The sequence below is a fragment of the Furipterus horrens genome, unplaced genomic scaffold (genome assembly GCF_987537825.1).
Source record: "Furipterus horrens unplaced genomic scaffold, mFurHor1.1.pri manual_scaffold_4, whole genome shotgun sequence".
In the NCBI taxonomy this organism is placed as follows: domain Eukaryota; kingdom Metazoa; phylum Chordata; class Mammalia; order Chiroptera; family Furipteridae; genus Furipterus; species Furipterus horrens.
Genome location: NW_028327174.1, coordinates 203092278 through 203113086, shown reverse-complemented (window position 1 = coordinate 203113086; position 20809 = coordinate 203092278). Strand labels below are relative to the sequence as shown.

Below are 20809 nucleotides of genomic sequence, written 5' to 3'. Positions count from 1 at the left end.
CAGGAGGCGGGGAGAGGGGGCGCGAGCCAGCGGGGCCTGGCTGCCTGGACGTCAGGCTGGTGGCGTGCGCCCAGTGGCAGTCATGGGCACTGATAGGAGAAGGGGCTGGCATTAGTCGTGGTTGGAGGCAAAGCCCTGGAGCCAGACGGACAGGTCTGATCCCGGCCCATCACTGCGGCATGTGACCGAGGCCCGTGGAGCGTGGACAGTCCTGCACTTCGGGACCCGTGACACCGTTAGGAAAGGCATCCCAAAGTCTGGTGTCACACGAGGATGCTGGCACTGGCTCTACCCAGTGTCCCCAAAGCCTCCCTGCATAGACCTGACCATCCCAGGGCATGTGAGGTGCCCAGGCCCCCAGGGACCCTCACTTCCTGGCATGGGGACTTCCAAGGACCCACCTGTGTTCTATGAACTTGACTGACCCTCCAGGTCCAGGACGCTTGGGCCCCTGGGAGGGATCAGAAGCTGGATGTTCATTCATTCATTCATTCATTCATTCACTCCGTCCTTCCTGACACCTCCGTGTGGACTCTGGCGCTGGGGATGGAAGGTGAGTTAGCAACCTGTGCCCTCAGGGCCCGCGTCACGGCGGCAGAGACAGACCCAAGTGCTCTCGCCGCGCTACAGCGGTGGGAAGGGGCGACGGGCGGGGTGTCGGGGGCCTGGCCGCCGGGCAGGCCCATCTAGGGAGGGACACCGCACGGGGCCTCAAGGGAGTAGGGTTCTCTCAGGCCCAGCTGGCCCTCGAGCAGAGGGGGCAGCCTGTGTGACGGGAGGGAGGGCTGGCTAAAGCCCGCCCTGATGGCCCGGTGGCATGCTGGGTGGCCTCACTCTACGAGACGCTCAGGCACATTGTGGCGGCCACAGAGCCAAGTGAGGCAGAAGAGACATCATGGTCCTAGTCCTTAAAAGGGACACCGTGCACACATGTGTGTGCACACGGACCGTAAATGCACGTGATGTCAGGTGACATCGCCTGGCCCCTGCTGAGGGACGCCAGCATGCTCCAGCGCCTGACGTGGGCATCTCGGCCTCGCCGTGAATGTCCCTCCAAGGTCCCCTTGGAAGGGAAGCTGGCCCAGCGGTTGGCGGTGGGCCCGGGGAGGGAGATTCTACCCAAAAGCACCGACCGCATTTCCGCTGGGGGACAGCCACAGACAGGCTGGAAGCCACAAACTCTCCCCCACGAGGCCGCTGCTGGGCTCCGCTCTCTGCAGGCAGGTGCTCCCCAGACGGGTGTGGCATGTGGCCAGTCACCTTCAGGAGCCCTGTGGCCTGTGGGACAGGTTCCCGCAGCACTGTGGTCTCACGGGGCACCTGCCAGGGCTCTGTGGTCTGTCTGGCATGGCGGGCCACGCGTCCCTGGGCCAGGCCGGGCTCCGGTCCTCACTGGGCTGTGAAAAGAGACCCAGGCTCCAGGGACCCAGGGCAGGGCAGCGTCGGGGCCCAGCCCTGGAGGGCTCCTCGCTGTGCTCCCTGCTCCGCGTGCGTGCGCTGCTTGGACCCTGCCCTGCCGGGGACTGACTGCCAGTGCTGGGGTGACAAGAGGAAGGGAATGAAGCTCAAATGGGGGCAGCGGGGAGAAAGGACAGCGCTTCCTGAAGCCCCCCTGCCCAATACTGAACAACTTCGGACACTGGAGCCACCTCTGCTCCCCGTGCAGGCGGAGCCTCGGGCGGGCCCGCCTCTCGGGTCTCTGCAGGCAGACCACAAGGGCGGCCCGCAGAGCCCGGCCCCGGCTTGCAGTCCTGGGTGGGGAGAACCCTTGGGCTCACTAGTGGGCGGCTGGCCCTGGGCGGGCGGGAGGCTCCGGTAATTATCACAGGGTTGCTCCCCTTGCGGGCAGCGTCCGCGGAGGAGGCGCCAGGGAACCGGGGCCCCTCCCTCCAGCGTTCTGCCTGTCCTCCTTCCCGAGGGCCTGTCCACTAGAGGGCACTGCTGCCCAGCCGGTGGCCGGTGGCCGGTGGCCTCGGGGTAGAGAGGGCGGCAAGTCCCCCTGCGGGCACCGCGCTCTGACCCTCGTCTGGGGCAGGCATGCCAGACTAAATACAAGACACCTGTTAGATTTAAATGTCCGATAAAGAACAAATAACAGTTTCCAGAGCAAGTATGTCCCAAATATTACGTGGGACGTACTTACGCGAAAAGTGGCCTTGTTTATGGGACATTCAGATCTCGCCCTGTGTCCTGTTTGTATTGGCTAGATTGGGAGCCCCTCCTTGAGGACAGTGCAGGCCGGCAGGAATCTGGGTGGGGCTGCAGCACGCGTTCCAAGCTCATTAGTTCTGCCACTAATTAGTCTGCATGGGTCACCCGACAGCCGTACCTGCCCTAAGCTCTGACTCAGGGGACAGGTGGCACTGGCTGACACAGCGCAGGGTCAATGGCCTCTCACCCACACACCATGACTTCAGCGTCATTAGCCCAGACCTCCAGGTGGTGGCGGGTGTGGCGGAGGGTCAAAGGCCAGAGAGCCAGGTCTGCGCGCTCTGACAGGGGACACTCCAACCGTAGTTCCCGTGGTGGGCACACCTGCAGCGATGTGCCCGGCGGCCTCGGGCACCCAGGAGCCCTCCTTCCTCCTCACCCCAGGCGTCTGCTCCCACCACGCACAGCCCCTGAGCTCCTGCAGGACTTTTCTTGGTATCATTTAGGTTGTGCATGAAAAACAGAGGCTCTCTGGAAAGTCACCTCACAGGATGCTGTGACCCTCAGTTCCTGACTGGGCAGGCCGTGGTGGGTGGTCACACCCCTGTCTACAGCTGCGCGATGAAGCCATCCCTGTCCACTGTCCTTGTGCATTGGGTCGACACACCTGCGAGGTGCCCGAGCACCCCTTGGAGGGGTACTTACCCTCAGTGGAACATACAGTCTCGTTAACTGTCCGGTCATCCAATCCCAGCTCTGTGCCGTCCTCCTGAGGGCCCCTCCCGAAAGAATGAAAGCCATCAAACGTCTATTCTCGGGAGCTCCTGAGGTCTCGTCCCTGGCACGTGCCGTCGGTGGTTTGGCTCAAAGAAACTCATAAAAATTCCTCCAGGTTTTGACAGTTCTTACGTGGTCACCCGGCTTCAAGGAGGAAGAAGCCCTATGTGGGCCACCTAGGTCACCCCGGAATGTGGCTCTGGGGCTGAAGAGGTGGCATAAAGTCCCCCCTTCCCACTGTGAGGGCCTGGCTTCCCTGAGTCCTTCCTTCCAGGGAGACAGCAGCCCCAGGGGAGGGCTCCCTGGCCTCAGAGCACAGTGAGAAGAGTTTAGGCCTGGAATTCAGAGCTGAGCTTCCGCCGCCTCCAGCCTCACCGTGCCACAAGAGAGGGAAAAATCGCTCCCTAAATTGGCGAGTCTGGGTCCCTAGACTGGATTTGCTGGGTGGCATCACCGGCAGGGCTCACAGAAGGACGTCCTGCCTGGCCGCGGGCCGGGCCTTTGGGGGCAGGCCCCTCAGGGGAGCTCTGCTGGGCTTCACAACGCCGGAGGCGGGGCCACTGGGGGAAGCCTCCCCACCCTGACCCCCATTGTCCCCACCCCTCCCCCAAGGTCAGAGCCAGGCAGGTGGCTGGCCTTTAGAATGGAGAGGACCCCCCAGCGGGGACAGGCAGGACAGCAGGGGCCAGGGCACCTCGGAGAGGTGGGGCCAGGAGGGGGGCTGTCTGCTGGCAGCCCCCGAAGTCCCTGGGGCTGGCCCCAGAGCACTGGGGCAGCTGACTGAGCCTGGATGCCAACTGGGCCATGGGTGAGGTGGCCAGAGGGTAGCCAGCCTGAGCCAGAGCTGCTGACGGCTGGCATCTCCCCCGAAGGCTACTCCGTGTAATCTCCTGGGCCCCCAAAAGCCTGTCACTGTCCCTTGGTGCAGAACAGGAAACTAAGGCCCAGAGAGGACGGGCTGGTTGGACATCACCTGAGGGGCTGGGCAGGGCCACCGGGGTCTGGCCCTGGGCTCTAAGGCCCTGCCCTAATCCTGCCTCCCTCCCACTTCATCTTGCTGGCCAGGGGCCTTGGGGTGTCCTCTCACACTTCTGGGCCCCTCTGTTCCTGTCTGGCTGTGAGGGGGTGGGCGACACCATCTCTGAGGACCCACCAGAGACCAGGGTACCAGCCACTGTCAGGGGCCGGATGGCTGGGGGGCCTCCCTTGGCCTCTGTCCTGTGCTCTCTGCCTTTCAGCCCCTCTTCCCAGCCTTGTGACCTGGTAGCCTGGACCGCACATCCAGAGGCTGGGTTCCCATCAGCGCCAGAGCCCAGGCCGCATGTCCTAGGCCACGGGTGCCCTGGTCCGCTCCGTGGCCCTCACCCTCCTCCCGGCCTCCCTAGGGAGTTTTTGGCCCCAGCCCTGCGCAGGGCCCCAGGAATCGGGCCCAGAGGACACACCTCATCTATTTTTAAGCAGAAGCCCATGAAAGATTCACAGGTCGCTTTATTTACAGGTGGCAGGACGGCGTCCTCTCCTGGTGGCACACCCACCAAGAGGCCCGTGCGCACACAGGCCCCTCCCTCCCAGGGCCCAGCTCAGTTCTCCTGGCTGCTGCCCTCCAGCCTCCAGGCCCGGCTCCCATCAGTCTCCTCCCCAGGGGGTGGGTCCCCTAGAGGAGCCCCAGAGAGAGCAGGGAGCTCCCAGGGGCTCCTCCTCGGCCCTGAGCCTCTCCTGGCCCACACCCTGATCTTGGGGCTGCTGAGACCCTCTCCTGTCCCTGTCTTTCGTCTGCTCTTGCTCTTCCCTGGGCAAGTGTGAAGGGCCTGTGACCCACGGGCTGGGATGTGAGAGGCAAAGTCAGTGTGGTCCCGGGCGCAGGCCTGGGACAGACACTCCTTTCATCGCTGGAGGCTTGGGTGCCGTTGGGTAACCTGCGGACTGAAGCAGACGCAGGACTTCAAAGGCTGGGTACCTGCCCCCACCCGTCATGCCACGTGGCAGGCGGGGAGGGGTCTCACCCTCCAGACTCCAGCCGACCCTAGAGAAAACAAAGCCAAACCGGGGGCCCTACCCTGACCCCCAGCAGGAGGAGGCCATGGGGCACAGGCGGGTGGCGTGGTCAGCCTCTGGCCAATCTGGGTCCCCTGTGCCCAGCGGCGTCCCCTTCCCTTGGCTGTTGGCTTTCAAGGGCCTCAGGAGGTGGTGCCAGCTCAGCCTTGATTGTGTCACCCGATGCCATGTGCTAGCTGGCTGGGTCCCAGCAAATGCCCTGGAGGGCTCTCAGCTGCTACCTGGCAGGGGATGGGGCTGGCCCAGCCAGGGGCCCACCCAGCACCTTGCTGGGGTAACTGTGGGGACTCCGGGCACCCTGAGAGGGTCGGACGGGACAATGCGCACCCTGCCCACCGAGGCAGTGCTGCCTCCCGGGTCTTGGGAGGCAACAGAGTAGGTCCCATGCCCTCAGCTTTCTGAATAGAATGTCACAGTGAAATGCTGAGTATTTGTTTCAGATCCACGTCCGATGTCCCTCCTCCGCCTCCCCCTCTTGTCAGAGGAAAAGTGGGCGATTTCTTCAACACTTCCCCAAGGGGAGGGCGGAATGAGCAAAGGAGGGAGCACCGGGGTGCAACAGCATGGGCAGGACGGGGCGGCTCGCGCAGTGCCAGGCAGGCTTTCCAGGGCAGCGGGCATGGGCCACCATGACCGGGTCGGCTTCCTCCCATCGCTGGCTGGGTGTCTGTCACCCTGGGAGCCCCAATTTCCCATCTGTAAAATGGGGGTGCATTTACTCTGGAGGAGTATTTGTTAAGCACCTACTATGTGCCAGGCATCCATTGTTCCAGTGCTGGTGTTACTCCAGTGAACAGGACAGGTCCTAGTGGAGTGGCCGTTCTAGTGGGGGGAGGGGCACTGCAGTCCCACAAACACACACGTGTGCAGCTCAGTCCTCGAAGTGCTGGAGGGCGTATGAGGCTGGCAAAGGAAGGGATTCGGGTTATGGGTGGGCCCCTTGGGAAGGGTGGGGGGCTGGGAGCTATGGGCCCAGCAGGAAGCCTTCTGGAAATACAGCCCTTTCTTCCTGGGGTTGATGAGGACTGGATTCCATTCATCCTGGGGGACCCTCAGGACCTCCAGCCCCAGAGGCTGCTACGCCCCCTCCCAGGAGCCTGCCCTGACCCAGCCTACACTCATGCCCCCGCCTGGCTCCCTGCAGAAGGCATTCCCCTGCACCCACCATCTCTCCAGAGCCTCGCTGTCCTCGGCCGGGGGTGGGGGGCTGTAAATCCTCCCTGGGGGGGGTTCTCAGGTCCCCTCTGAGGGGCAGGAGTACACGATCCCAAGAGTGGGAAGAGGGAGAAGCAGTCTCTTTAAATTCAGACCAAATCATGGCCAGGTGGGTGGCAGAGGCTGGACCAGGGAATGTGGGAGAGGCCTGATTGCAAGGGGCCCACAGGCGCGGGGCAAAGGCACCAGGCGGCACTTCACGCGAATGGATGAGCACACCCAGGAAGGCTTCCCCTAGCCCAGCAGGGAAGCCCCCTCCAAGGGCCAGAGCTTCCCACTCACCACACGAGCGAGCGAAGGTTTTGTATTTGTCACCGGAAACAGAGGTGGCAGAGAGGGGTGGTCAAGGACTCGTCAGTAACAGGTCACCTCCGCATCTGAGGAAAGGGAGAGGCCAGGGATACCCCTGCTGACGTCCCCAGGCCCCGCAGGCCTGGCTGGGCACTTCCTGCGCGCAGCAAACACAGCCCCTAGCGCGGCCCAGGTGGAGAGAACTGGGGCAGGAAGGAGGCTCCGTGTGACAAATCTGTCTCGGAGGCCCGTCCCCAGGATGATCTGGGGCACCCTGGCAGGGCCCTGCCTCCCCACCCCGGGCCAGCGCTAACTGCGCCGTTGCTCTGCGAGGCTGGCCGATCGCCTGCGCTGATGTGAACACAGTCGCCTGATATCTGCCTCTGGCCGCGCACCAGGAGCAGCCGGGTGACACTGTTCCTGACACCCAACGCCGGTGGCCCCAAGAGCCCCACCCAGAAACACTCCCCGTTCCTACTGCCCCCCTTCAAACACACCAAACTGGGTGCTGCCCACCAGGAACCCCCAGGGCGACGTCGCCCAAAGGCCGGCCGGGTGTCCCTGCAGTTGCCCGAGGGGACCCGAAGGGGCAGGCTGCCCGTCCAGGTGGCTGTTGGTCTCTCGAGTGTGGGTCAAGGGCCCCTGTGTGTGGCCACGGGGCTGGCACGGGCGGCCGCGTCCTTGGGCTGCCTTTGGAGCTGTGGTCTGGGCTCAGAGGCGGCGGGCGGCCGGGCGCTGGGGGACACGAGGCAGGCGAGGAGGCCGAGACTGCGGGAGGCCGTGCCGGGGTCGCCGCGCCCCCGCCGCCGGGGTGCGGGGCTCCGAGGGAGGCTAGGTGACCCGGCGGCGCGCGGGGGGAGCGTCGCGGGGCGGGGCGGGGCCGGGAGGGGCCGGACGGAGGAGGACACGGGGCGGGGCGGGCTGGGGCCCGGGGCAGGGGCGGCGCCGGGGCGCAGCGAGGTGACTCGGTGGCCGAGGGAGTCGCGGGGCGCGCCACACCTTGGCTGCCTCCCTGGCGCGCGCCCTCTCCCCGCCCCGCGCCGCCCCGCCCCTCGGCCCTCGCCATAAGGGGCGCGGGCGGGGCGGGGACGCGAGCGAGCCGCCGCCAGCCGCAGCCCAGGCCGGGAGCCCGAGGCCAGTGCCGTCCGGGCCCCGAGGGCGTCGCCGCGCGCGCGGACGCGGCCATGGAGCTCTGGCCGTGGCTGACGGCGGCGCTGCTGCTGCTGCTGCTGCTCGCGCAGCTCAACCGCACGGCCAACTTCTACGCCAAGATCTCCTTGTACTGCGCGCTCTGCTTCTGCGTCTCCATCGTGGCCGCCGCCGTCTGCCTGCTGCGCCACGGCGGCCGGACCGTGGAGAACATGAGGCAAGGGGGCCGGGCGGGGTGGGGAGCGCCGGGCGGGGGCGGGAGCGCCGGGCCGCGGTGGGGAGCGCCGGGCCGCCGCCCGCTTCCGCTTCCCCAACTTTCTTCTCTCCCTTCCCTCCTTCCTGCCCCGCCCGCGCCTCTCCCCGGCTCCCGGGCGGGCGGACGCGCGAGGGGCGAGCGGCGCTGGCAGGCAGGCGCGCGGGGAAGGGGTCCCCGGGAACCGGCGTCACGACGTGCCCGCGCCCTTGCCGGGAGGCCCAGGCCGGGGAGCAGGCACTGACGGCTTCAAACAGGTCTCGGCCTCCGGCGCCGCCGCCGCGCTGAGTCCCGCCGAGGGCGTGTGCTGGGTGCGGGGTCCCGGGCGGAGCGTGGCGCCTCCACTCTCCGACGGAAGGGGCCTGGGCCGCGCCGGGGGAGGCTCAGTCCTGCGGGGAAACCGAGGCCGGGATGGCGCAGCACCGCCCCCTCCTGGACCGCCCTCTCCTCTGCGCCCCTCCTCCCGCCTGCCCGGCAGGTGGCGAACGCACCTGGTCCCGGGCTCCCTGGTCCCATTTCCCTCCTCTGCTCTGGGAGGTGGGAGACTCCGCGATTGGGAGGGCGAGGGTTGGCCCTTGGGGTCCAGCTTCAGCCCAGGTGAAGGAGGGTGGGGGTGGCTGGAATTTTCCTCTGGAAGCCTCGCAGACCCGGGGCGCTACGCGTTGGGGAGGGAGGTCGCGTGTGGCGCGGGGTCTCGGGTTGGGCGGACTCGAAGAGTTGACGGCCTCTCTGGGTCAGAGGCTGGGGGCGGGGGAGGGGGTGCTGCCAGAGGCGGGGGCACCTTCTTGCCCTTTCTCCCTGTGTCTGAGCGGCTCGTAGCTGTTGCTAACATTTGTCTGTGGGTTTTGCAATAGCCTCGTGGCTGTGACCCGGCGAGGGGACGCTGGCCGGGGAGCACACCCCTCCCCCCGCGCGCCCGGTTTCCCCAGTGGTTAACAGAGCAGTGGGTGAGGGTTCCTGGCTTTCTCCATCTCTGGTCTTGCCTGGGACAGGCTGGTGCTGCCAGGGCTGGCTCACACTGCCCAGGTCCCCAGGCCCTGTGTCCAGGCTCTGGTAGCTTCCATGGCACTGAGAATGCTCAGCGTGGAGGGCTCAGTAAGACTGTCTGCCCCCCTCCACATACACACACTCAAATGGTCTGGGCAGTGTCCTGAGGAATGTCCCTGAGAGCCAGGCCCCAGGTGAGGCCCTTTTGGCAGTCCCCCCTCCAGTGTCCTCTGGGGTGGGGAGGGCAGGGCCAGTTTCCAGAAATAGTATTTCCTGTGCTGGGCCCGCCACCCCAGGGCAGGGGTGCCCCCGGCTGAGACCAGGGCCTGGGACCCTGCAGGGAACAGGCACCCAGCCTGAGTCTCTACCCTGTAGAGTGACAGCAGATCCTGGAGGTGACCCTTCCCTTCCCCTCCCCCTGCTCTGGGTCATCAGGTGGCCTCTTTATAAGGGCTTCCTTGTCTTTTAAAAGGCCCCACTGGCTCTTCCAGGAGTAGCCTGCGCTTCAAAGCCGCCTCCCTGGGGTCAGGTCAGAAGTGCCTGGCGTGCTGGCTGGGCCGGGCCGGCCCCGCCTTGGCCCCTGCCGGCCTGGATGCCGTCTCCTCAGCCGGGGGCCTGACTGGCACCCCCGCCTCACCCGAGAATCCAGCCAACTAGGGTGTCCTTCTCAGGCCCCTGGAGGCCTTCATGGTGCTTGGTGGGAGCTTCCAGCCGCCTGCCTCCCCAGGGGAGCCCCCAGACTGAGGCTCTGCGAAGGGGCCACGCCAGGACATAACAGCAGGTGCTCTGTTGTGAGAAGGTGGGCCTGGGGGAGCCCAGAAACCGATAGCCTGTCCGCCCAGCCATCACAGTGGCCACTGCCCAGCAGTGCTTAGGGTGGGTTGATCGTGACCATGACTTTCCGGAGGGATATGCTGTGGGGACTGAGAAACGCAGAGAACGAGGAGGTGCTGTGTGGCTCTCGGTGTCTGTCCCAAGGACGGGATCCAGGAGGATGGAGGGGGAGGTGTGTGGTGGGGCTGAGCCGCAGACCCCCGCTGCCCCTCATTTCTGGCCCCTCCTGGGCTGGACGAGCCGAGTCTGCCCAGTTTGTCCCGGGACACCTGAGCACCCTGGGTGCCTGGCTGTCTCCAGTCCCACCCTGATTTGGGAAGGACTCTCCCCACTGGGCACGGTGCCAGCCTCTGCGTCCGTCTCCCGAGCCCCACTGTGCGCCACAGAAGCCTCAGCCTCGGGAATGGATTGTGTGTTCCCTTTTACGGATGAAGGGTCTGAGATTCAGAGAAGCCACTTCAAACTAGGGCCTCCGGGAGGGGGAGGACGTGGCTGTCTGGGTCCCAGAGCTGGGACATGGCTGACCCAGGATGCAGACCTGCCGAAAGGGATCCAGAACACAAGCTGTCCCTCTGCCCTCTGGGTCCTCCACCACCAGGGGCTGGAGCAGCACTGTGGGACTGGAGACCAGGCTTTGGGGGAGTCCCGAGCTTCTGGGGGGCATCCCAGCTCTGCCTCTCTCCCACGTTCTGTCTCCCCTCTAAGCAATGGCCCCTCCCCGTGGGATTCTGGGTGGGCACCCAAGGAGGCCTTGGCTGTTGAGACTTGAGTTCTGAATGTGCCAGAAGAGTGATGAGCACAGAAGGGCAGAGGCTGACCTCTGTTCTGACCGCGCTGGGGGGCTGAGGCCGCAGACACCCTTCAGGTCGGTGGTACCCTGGAGGCTGCACTAAGGAGGAGAAGCAAGTCCTTGTCCTGGTAGACAGAGGCCCTCGTCACACCCATCTGACAGAGAAGAAAGTAAAGTCCAGGGAAGCTGTGTGTTAGGATTGGGTTCTGCCGCAGGATCGGGAAATCCTAACAACAGCGGCTTAGCCAGACTTTACTTTTTCATACATCGAAGTAGACCACAGCTGGGCAGCCTAAAGCCACAGAAAGCTTCCGGTTCCTCTGTCCTGTGGCCCCACTATTCTCTGCGTACAACAGGACACCATTGTGGTAGGACCTTTGGGGACCGGACCGCATGCTTCCACACCATCCTGTTGCCAGGAGGTAGGCAGCCTGGCTCTTAGCGGCAAGGGAGGCAGGGCAGTGAGGCACTCCTTCTGTGTACACGGTGCCCATGCAAAGCATCAAGGCGGGGAGAACAGGATGCACAAGCCAGGGGACTTCTTGATGCCGGTCTGGGATTAAATCCAGAATGGCATCTCTTAGCCAATGCTGCCAGAACCTGAGCAGTCCCCGGGGGTAGGGCATGGATGGGGACACAGTACGTGGGAGCCCCCAGCACCTGGGGGCTGGCCTGGGGCCCTGGGCTGGAAGGGAAGTCCACCCTTGTTCTGCTGGTGCACACACTTCCCTGGAGCAGCAACCAGAGGTGCCAACAGCCCTTTGCCCTGGAGACTTGCTCCTTAATGGGGCCAGGAGAGTTTCCCTCGAGAGCTTGTCACTCATCACCCTGAATTCACCCCACTCCTGCACAGCCCTCTCAGCACCTCTGGGTGTCTGCACAGGCGGGACACCCCTGGCTCTTGTCCCCTTCTTGTGCTTCAGCTCATAGGACACTTGTTGGAAACCATCCCCCCTCAGCCAGGTGGCTTCCCTGGGCACCTCCATGGCCCTTGGTGCTGCCTTCCTGGCAGGGCTGCCCCCCAGTTAGTCCCGCCTCCACCCTTGCTCTGCGGGGTCTGGCTGCGACAGGCGCACCTTGGCCAGAACAGCCGCACAGGTCTCCCGGGGCCACCCAGCTTGAGTCCAGGGGCTGAGGGCAAAGGTCAGCAGCTGGCCCGGCCTAACCTGGAACTGCCGCCCAGCTTCCTGGAGCAGGAGCCAACTGGGTCCGCGTGGGCTGGCGACTGGGGGCGAGGTCTGCTTTCATGGACTTTGGGTTCTCTTCTGTGCCATCAGCATCCCAGCCACTGAGCAAGGGGGCTCCCGGGGTCCTCGCCTCATTGTACCCAATCCCTCTAACCCTTCCCATTTTACAGGCGGAAGTACAAGTTTAGGGGGTTGAAGTGCATTGCCCAGGGTCACGGCCAGTGAGAAGGGAGGCGGGATCCAAATGCGGGCCTGTCTGACTGAGCGCTTGAGAGGGGCCCAGGGGTCCTGGGGCCGAGCGCAGACGGTCCACGGAGGCTGGCTGCCAGGACCCCAGTCTGGGCTCCCGTGTGCCCCAGAGGAACCTGTGAGGCTCATGGCGCAGGGCGGAGGTGACGAAGGGCTCCTGAAAGGGTCTGGGAAGGCCAGGACATCCCCTCTGCTTGAGCAGCCGGCTGCTCCCGCAAGTAGTTGGAAAGGGCCTGCTCTGGGGGGGCCACCTGCCCTGCCTTGGAGAGCCCACGCCAGTGACCTGGGCTTCAGGCGACCTTGGCTCACCGCCGTGGCCTCCCCTGCAGGGTCATGGAGTTGGGGGCTGAAGAATGGGGGACAGCGGCCAGAGCTGTGTGACCGTGTCCCAGGGCCAGCACCGCTGACCCCTGGCCCACGCTTTGGGGCCACGGAGGGCTGGCCCTCAGGACAGGGCCTGGGCTGGGCAGGGGCAGCCTGGGGGTGACAGGGGCTCTCAGATTCTTAGGCAGCTAGGCAAGGGGGACAGAGTCACTTCCGGCCCTGCTGACAATTGGGTAGGCCCCCCCCTGGAAGGAAGCAGGGAGGGAGGGCTCAGAGGAGCTCCTGGAGTTTTGCAATTCCGAGCCCCTCCCCCACGTCCAGTGCTGCCCTTGGCCTGGCACCCTTCACGCCTTTCAAAGCCGGTTCTGGCCCATCCTGGCCCCCCGCTGTGTGACCCTGGGGAAGTCACTTCTCTCTGCTGAGCCTCAGCTTCCTCGCCTGCAGGGCAGGTGTAATGAGTGTGTGGACCTTGTGGGTTGTTGTCTGAACTCACGGCGCCCTTGGCACAGCGCTGGCACGCGGTGGGTGTTCAGCGGGTGTCAGCCGTCGGCGTGTTCCCGCCACCCGGCTTTCCCTGCCCGGCGCCCGGGGCCGGGTGGCCCATGGGTGGGCACCCGGGAACATCTGCTGACGCAGGAGCCCACAGAGCGGGACTTGCTTCCTTGTCTTTGAGGAAACACCATTGAAATGACCTCACACACTCCCCCGCCACAGTCACAGAAAACAGCGGGGGGATGCTGGGAGAAGGAAAAGGGGGCGCCCACATGTATGTGGCCTGTGGAGACCGGCTTGGCCCCGAGGACACCGAGGGCCTCTCCCGCTCCCAGGTGCGCCTGTCTTTGAAAGCACACTGCAGTCACGGGGGCTGTAGTGGGTGCAGCTGCTGGGAAACGTGTCGAGAAGGAGCCCCCAGCTCCTGCAGCCCCACCCTCTGGCTGCCTGCGTCCCCCCGGAGCCTTGGTCCCAGCTGGGGACCCGGGGACGGGCGGGGAGGGCCCTGCTGGGCTCGGCAGGCGGAGGCTGCCACACAGTATCTTTCCTAGTGCAGAACAGTAACTGTGTGCAGCCCGCTCCTTAGCTTAGATACAAAAGGAGAGCAGACGGGAAGGAGAGGAAGTCTGCAGTGGCAGCGTGAATGAACCGAGCCCCCCAGCTGCGTGCTCAGAAACGGGGCGTGATAAGTGTTATGTTCAGTGTATTTTACGACAGTAACATTTTCTTTTAATTTATTGATTTTGAGAGAGAAAAAGTAACTTCAGTAAGTTCCCCTTATGGGTGCTCCGTTAGCTGAGGCTCGTAGGAGCCCCGACCAGGGGTCACACCTGCAACCTTGGAGCAGGAGGCTGTTCCAACCAACCGAGCCACCCAGCCGGGCCTTTACCACAATTTGAAAACAGGAGGCGAAAAAGAGACCAACTAGCAAATCCTACTGCCAAGGGCGCACCTCTGTCGTTCCCGTGTGGCCTGTGCGTCCCTGTGCCTCTGGGTACGGGGACAGGCCAGCGTCCCCGCCGGCAGTCAGGAGTGCCCCCCGCCGTAAAGAAAGACGTACAGCCCACGTCATGACTCTCCTCGGCTGCTGCAGGCTGCGGCCCCGACCCGAGTTTGTTCCTCCCGCCCTTCTGGGGTCGGAGAGTTTTCAGATGTTCCTAATTCAGGCCCCACGTGCGCATGCCCGCCGCCCGGGGAACTCCTGAAGGATGAGTGCAGATCAGAGGGACTTCGGGCCCTTGCGGGAGGCTGGCAGCCCGCCCTCCAGAAGCATCCGTGCCTGCGTCTCCCTCTTCTGCCAGCACCTCTCAGGCCACTGCCCAGCAGCTGCCGTGATGGCCTTTTATCTGTGCTAATCGAAAGGTTGAGAAAAAGGCGTTCTTTTTTAAATCCTCACCGGAGGATATGTTTTTATTGATTTTAGAGAGGGAGGAAGGGAGAGAGAGAGAGACTTTGATGTGAGAGGATGGGTCTGCTGCCTCCCATATGTGCCCCAACCAGGGATCGAACCTGCAACCTAGGCATGTGCCCTGACCCATGCTTTTGGGGGCACAGGACGATGCTCCCGCCAACTGAGCACGCTGCCAGGTGTTCTTGTTTTGATTGGCATTTCTTAATTGCTAGTAAGGAGGGGCTTGTTCCGTGTTTTATTGGACTCTGTGTTCTTTCTGTGAATTGTCTGCTCATGTCCTCTCCTTGGTCCCCGTCAGTCCTCACGGGGACCCAAGAAGCTGCCTTTTGCAGGTGAGGTTACTGAGGCTCCAGGGGTGAACGAGCCGGGGCGTGCAGCCCGGCCCAGCCCCTGATCGGCCGGACTGATGGCCACGTCTGGCCTGAGCTGGTGGAGGCTGGGGCTCTGAGGGGGAAGCCCCTGCCGCCGTAGCCCTGAGAACAGCCTGGGGCTGGCTGCCGCGCCTCCCTGGGCCCCGGTCTCCCCGTCTGCTACAGGGCAAGGCAGGCTGCCTGCCTCCCTGCGGGGGTCAGGCTGTGAGAGTACAGCTGGTTCAGGGTCAGCCTTTCAGACACAGGACAGTCCCGTGGGTCCCCACGCGCACGAGGTCCCTGCAGGAGGCAGATCCACAGACAGGGAGTCGAGGGTTGGGGCTGGGGCTGGGGCAGGGGTGGGAGTGGGCATTTCATGGGACGGAGTGTCCCTTTGGGAGGAAGGAAAGTCCCGGGGAGGACGGTGGCGGCCGCACCACAGTGTGAATGTACCTAATGCCGCTGAGCTGTGCACAGAGACGTGGTGGGGACAGTCCCTGTTTTGTGTGTTTTACCACAATTAAAACTGAGTCTGGCTTTGAGTCCAAGGGCCCTGCTCTGTGAGAGCCAGCTCTCAAGAGCCTCCTGTGGAGAGTGGGAGCCCCTCCTTCCCACGGGACAGTGGACCTGGGGGCGGGGGAGCGTGGTCGCAGGAATCTCCTGGGAGACGTGTGACAGGAGCCCGTGGGTCAGCGGGTGGCATACTCCCAGCTGCCTGCCACCTGCAGGGGAGGGGCAGACCCTGGGGCCCTGCAGGGGGCTGCAGAGCAGTGAGCTCTCACCTCGGCTCTGTCACCCTGAGGGCTGACCCCCAAAGGGCGCCTGTCCTGTCCCCGCAGACCAGGGGCCGAGGCCACCCCTCCCCCTCGCGTTCTCTGCACGCGCGCAGCCGCCACCGACGCAGTCCCTGTGGGCACTGAAGGCACAGAAGGCACAGGTGGCCCTGGACATGCCATCGAGGCCCCTCCAGTTCTGGGCGCCGGGGACGGCCTCCTGCAGAACGGCCTGGGGGGCTGCGGGCATCCTGACCCCCAGCTCTCTCTCCCTGCGACCTGCCTGGGGCTGGGTCTTCCTCTATGGGAAGGACACACTGGCCCTGCCCTGCAGGGGGGTGGGGGAGGGGCGTGGCCTGGGTGGCCCCTCAGCGCCGGGTCCCCATCATTCCAGAGGCAACTTGATCAGCTTGCAGGGGCCTCCACTTGGTCTGGACATTTACTTCCTGGGGGGGTACCACCCTGAGGGGACGCTCACTTCACCATCTGGGCCTCCTCCACAAGCGTGTGCGGGTGGGGGCCTGGCCTCGCTGCTGGGGCGCAGGGGCCTCTCCCGGGACAGGTCCTTCCATTGCTGACACGTGGGGAACCAGACCCAGCCCGTCCCTGGGGCCCTCGGCCCCCGGCGCCCTTTGGGCTAGGTCCCCACTCGGAGGAACAAGCAGGGGTGTGGGCTGAGGGCCTGGCAGGCAGCGAGGGCGGGCCCCTGGAATGCAGACTGGGAAGCGGGCGCCCTCCGCTGTGCCGGGCATCTGCCCCCAGAGGCTTGGCTCCCTTCCGTCTGGCTGCGGTGGCTGGAGGCAGGGCGTCCCTCGCGGACCCCTTGAGGGACAGGACCTGAAGGCTCGGGAGGGGATGGCAAACGTGGCCAGCCCACAAGCGATGAGTTGGGGGGAGGCGGGTCTCTACACCACAGCACCCCTCCCCAGGCCCTCGAGGCCGAGACGCCTGGGGCAGCGGGAACCCCGCTCACTGGCACCGTCCCCCGCAGCATCATCAGCTGGTTCGTCCGGTCCTTCAAGTACCTGTACGGCCTCCGCTTTGACGTAAAGGGCCGCGCGAAGCTGACGAGGGACGGTCCCTGTGTCATCGTCTCCAACCACCAGAGCATCCTGGACATGATGGGTAGGCTGAGGGTCAGGGGCGGGGTGGGGGCTCCTGGTCTGGATGGGGGTGCGGGGGGGGGTGAGCAGGCAGGTGAGGAGGGCTGACCCAGGCCAGGGAACCTGGGCCTCCTTCCGGCCACCGGCCAGGCTGCGTGTGTCACCGGGGCCTCCGCTCACTGCAAGCCGGGAGCTCTGTTTAGCACCGTTTCCAGGCAGGAAGGAGCCTCAGAGGCTGCATGACTCGCCCAGGCAGCCCGTGGGAAGGCGTGGCTCTACCCAGGCCTGCGGGTGCTCAGGGCACAGGGCCGGCTCCCTACCCCTCGGGGGCGTGGCCCCAGGCTCTGAGCCCCGCCCCCACCCCCGTGACAGGCCTCATGGAGGTCCTCCCCGAGCGCTGTGTGCAGATCGCGAAGCGGGAGCTGCTGTTCATGGGGCCCGTGGGCTTCATCATGTACCTTGGAGGCGTCTTCTTCATCAATCGGCAGCGCTCCAGGACAGCCATGACCGTGATGGCCGAAGTGGGCGAGCGCATGACCCGGGAGAACGTGAGTGCGGGGCCCGGGGCCTGCCTGGCGTGCGAACAGTCACACCTGCCCTGGCGGGAAACAGCGGGAATCACAGCTGCCCCATGGGGCCGCCTCCTGTGGGCATAGAAAGCGCCTTGTCACGCGTGTCTGCAAAGGCACACGGGCGCGTCGGGAGCAGGGCCTCCCTGTCGTTGGCGGTGGTGGTCTCAGCGGAGAGGGGGGGCCCTCAGGAGGGAAGGGGTACCGCCTCCCCCCAGCCCGGCCTCTGCCTCCTCTCTCCCCTGCAGCTCAAAGTGTGGATCTACCCCGAGGGCACGCGGAATGACAATGGGGACCTGCTGCCTTTCAAGAAAGGGGCCTTCTACCTGGCCGTCCAGGCCCAGGTGCGCAGGGGCCGCCCCCTCCTGGCGCAGCGGGTTCTGGGGAGCGGGTCCAGGTGGGCTTAAGGCTGACGGTGGCGCAGCCGGTGCTCAGGGACTGTCTCCTGCTGGACAGGCGGCAGGGCCTCCTGCCCGCTCCGCACCCTCACCCCCCGAGTGGTAAGGCTGTGCCTTCTCAGGCCCAGTGACCAGCTGGAAGGGTGCTTGTGTCTGGGGACCTAGCCGGCCAGGCGCGAGCCCCGACACAGCCGGGGCTGGTAGGCAAGGCCGCGCGGGCCTATTTGCTTAGCGCGCACCCGGGCCCCCAGTGGCACCGGCTGGGGCGGGGCTGGAGTGGGCAGGGGCACAGATGAGTGGGGCCCGAGGTGGGGGTCGGGGGCGGGGGAGGCTGGGGCCAGAGCGGGACGTGGGCCTGGGTGTGAGCTCTGCCCTGGGTGGGACCTTACACTCTTCTGGTCCTGGACCTCCAGGGATGTAATTTGTCCCCGAGGGGTCCTGGGGCCAGGAGACATTGGGCATATATCCATCCATGGGGGGATCTCCTGGTGGGTGAAGGCTGCCCTGTCCCACCCTGGCCCCGTGTGGTGGGGGCTCCTGTAGGGGAACCAGAGGGTCAGGCCTCCGCCTGTGGCAGCTGGCCTCTCGTGCCCCGCAGCCCTGGCCCTGAGCAAGGCCATGGGAGCTTTCCTGCCTGAGGCCCCAGCTAACGGCATGGGGGTGCAGAAGCCGGCAGGCCGGTGGCAGAGCCCAGAGCTGGACTCTCCTCCCAGCCCTGTCCAAGGGCTTGTGGCCCCCCTAGCCAGGAGGTAGAGGACCCCCTGCCATGCACCTGGGGCTGATGTCCCTTCCCTTTGCTGGTGGCGTGGGGGAGGGGCCGTGGTAGAAGAGGTGGCGATGATGGGACAGGAGCAGCAGCAACCTCAGCCAGGAGACTGGACATCATTTCCTGTCATTTCCTGTCCCCGCCCCTCTGTCTCCCCTCCAGGGCCTGCTAGACTGTACCCCTCTGGGTTCTCAGCCTCACCCCCATCCTCTGTGGGTTCCTGGGGAGAGCCTCCCCAGCCGCAGGGTTAGTGATTACCCCTCAGGCACCATTTCCAACTTTGCAGTCACCGCTGGACTGGACCCTGGTGTCTCCCAGGAGTAGCAGCAGGCTCTGCGCCCTCCCCTGGCTAATTCTGCCCCCAGCCTTCACGAGCTAGAAGGGAGCCTCCTCTGGCTCTACTGGACATGTCCTGCCCCGCTAGGTCCCCTTCGGACCCAGTGGAGGGCTCAGATATGAATCAGATGGACATATGCCAACCTGGGAAGGCTCCCTAGAGGAGGTGATGCTTGAGTGATGGCATACAGGATGCGTTTATGGCCCTCTGGGCCACTCAACCCATAAAGGGTGTCCCAGGCCCCAAGGGCCAGCGTGTGGAAGGGCCCTGAGGGTGGGCACGGTGCCTGTCTGGCAGCCACGGGTGCTGCCAAGGTGAGGCAGGTGGGGGTGAGGCAGGACTCCCCCATGAGCTTGCTCTCAGGCAGGGCGGTCTGGGGGTGAGTCCACCGTCCTCAGGCTTCCCTTGCCTCTGTGCACAGGTGCCCATCATCCCTGTCGTGTATTCCAGCTTCTCTTCTTTCTACAACTGCAGGACGAAGCTCTTCACTTCAGGTAGTGCCACACACGCAGCCCGTGTGCTCCTGTCACTGGTGCCCAGGCCGCTAACGGGATGCAGCCCCCATTTCTGGCGGTTACTATAGGCCGGACCCCTGCCACGCAGTGACCATTCGGGGGAGGGAGGGAGGGATCTAGAGTCTTGAGCCATTTCCTGAGCAAGGAAACTGAGGTTCCCTCCCAGGGGGTGGCTGGGTCCCCGAGTTCACACACGGGTGTAGGCTGCACACACAGCTCAGGGGACTCAAGGCAGACGGCTCCTGTGCTGCGGGGCGCTCCTGGGCCGGCGTGTCTGGGCAGCAGCCTCCCAGGCAGCCCCACACCCACGGGCCACAGAACTCGGGGCCTTCCCTCCAGGCCCTGCACCTGGTGCCCAGGTGGGAAGGTGGGGTCCAAGATGGAAGGACTGCAGGGGAGCCAAGCCTGCCACCCCCATCTGGGACCCCGCGGATGGCGGCGCAGTGTGGGCAGGGCTGCGAGGGAGGGGCCACGAGGACACTTTCTGGGGGAGGAGGTGCTCTGCACCTCGGGGAGCACTTAGAGGGGAGGACACAGCTGTCCCAGCCCTGAGAGTGAACTTAGGAGCCGAGTGTGACCATGTCAGTTACTGGTGGCTGAAAACCAACCACCTGAGTCCAGGGTGTCCTGGGAGGAACCCAGCCCTGCTGGGCCCTCTGGGGCGGGGGGTCCGCAGGGAAGGCTGCCCAGTGGCCGACGGGGCGGGGGCTCAGCTGGCAGTGGGGGAAGAGAGGCTACAGGGTTGGAGCCAGGGCGGAGGGCATGGGTGAGGCACCCAGCCCCCCAGACAGCTGACACCCACCCCACCCCCATGACAGGCACAATCAAGGTGGAGGTGCTGGACGCCATCCCCACCAGCGGCCTCACGGTCGATGACATCCCCCAGCTCATGGACACCTGCCACAAAGCCATGAGGACCACCTTCCTCCACGTGTCCAAGATACCCCAGGAGAACGGGGCTACTGCAGGGCCAGGCGCCCAGCCTGCCCAGTAGCCGAGGCCTGGGACAGGCTGGCCCTGGGGGCAGAGGGGCAGGACCTGGCTAGAGAATGGACAGGGAGACCCTGCCACACCCCGCCTCGGCTGCCAAATGCCCCTGTGTTCCACTCCCACGGCCCGGCGGCTTTCACTCGGGCCCAACAAGCAGGGCCTCCTTATTGTCACTGGCTCCGGAGGTCCCCGCGGTCAGCCGGAACTGCCCCAAGCTCTGAGGGCAGGGCCCCACCCACCCACGCCTCCAGAATTGGGTGCAGGAGCAGTCCTGGGGCCCCAGACAAACGCCCGAGCTGGGGCCCCCCGCCCGGCCTGCATCAGGCTGCCAGGGAGGTGCGGCCTCTGGGGTCCGGGCCCAGACTCCTGCTGCATCGGTACTTCGCTTGGTTATTTTTTATAAATGAACTCTTGGAAGTGCTTGGTGAGCTGTGGTCACTCGGAGGGTGGGCGGCCCAGGCCTCCTCCCCGGGCACGGCGCGGGCGCCCCCAGGACTCCCCAATGCCCAGCGTTCCCTCCCCACGGTCGTGCTGTGGTGCCCCCCTTCAACAGGCCGGGTTGTCAGGGGGCAGCAGGTGTCCCCAGGGGTCTGGCAGGCGCTGGGGAAGGACGCTGAAGAGTTGCTCTTTGGCCACTGGCTGGGGGTGAGGCCACTTTGTCACCACCAGGAGGAAGCTGTCCCTGGCCAGTGTCCCTTCCCAGAAGCCACCTGCTCCAGCCCCTTCTGGAGGTGGGACCAAGACCCTACATGGCAGCGCCCAGCAGGCTGGAGGCCTCTCCCTGCCCTGCGGCTGCTCCCCTTTCCCCCACCAGCCAGCACGTGGTGGGGCCAGGGAGGCCCC

General features: G+C 65.3%; 1 protein-coding gene and 1 long non-coding RNA gene across 4 annotated transcripts; one reads left to right on the top strand and one right to left on the bottom strand.

The window, feature by feature from the left end:
• Positions 1-45: 45 nt before the first annotated feature.
• LOC150013902 (uncharacterized) lies at positions 46-7329 on the bottom strand. 3 transcript variants are annotated; one of them, XR_016510601.1, is made up of 6 exons: positions 6987-7329; positions 6481-6575; positions 5731-5886; positions 2857-2930; positions 1120-1397; positions 46-540 (listed from the first exon to the last, which is right to left on the bottom strand). It is a non-coding gene; the product is annotated as an uncharacterized LOC150013902 (long non-coding RNA). The 3 variants fall into 3 exon arrangements; XR_016510603.1 differs by having other exon boundaries at positions 47-540; positions 1261-1397; XR_016510602.1 differs by lacking the exon at positions 1120-1397 and having other exon boundaries at positions 50-540.
• A 254-nt stretch (positions 7330-7583) lies between these two features.
• AGPAT2 (1-acylglycerol-3-phosphate O-acyltransferase 2) lies at positions 7584-20383 on the top strand. Its single transcript, XM_090274977.1, has 6 exons — positions 7584-7855; positions 16280-16413; positions 16764-16939; positions 17209-17304; positions 18883-18955; positions 19795-20383. Exons 1-6 carry the CDS (start codon positions 7674-7676, stop codon positions 19968-19970), a joined length of 837 nt encoding a protein of 278 aa, XP_090131103.1. The 5' UTR covers positions 7584-7673; the 3' UTR covers positions 19971-20383.
• Positions 20384-20809: the final 426 nt, after the last annotated feature.

Bases quoted from the DNA above. Each gene is read 5' to 3' on its own strand.
- AGPAT2 (XM_090274977.1), top strand. From the start codon at position 7,674: ATGGAGCTCTGGCCGTGGCTGACGGCGGCGCTGCTGCTGCTGCTGCTG. The intron at 17,305-18,882 runs GTGCGCAGGGGC...CTCTGTGCACAG, and splicing joins ACCTGGCCGTCCAGGCCCAG to GTGCCCATCATCCCTGTCGT. The intron at 18,956-19,794 runs GTAGTGCCACAC...CCCCCATGACAG, and splicing joins GACGAAGCTCTTCACTTCAG to GCACAATCAAGGTGGAGGTG.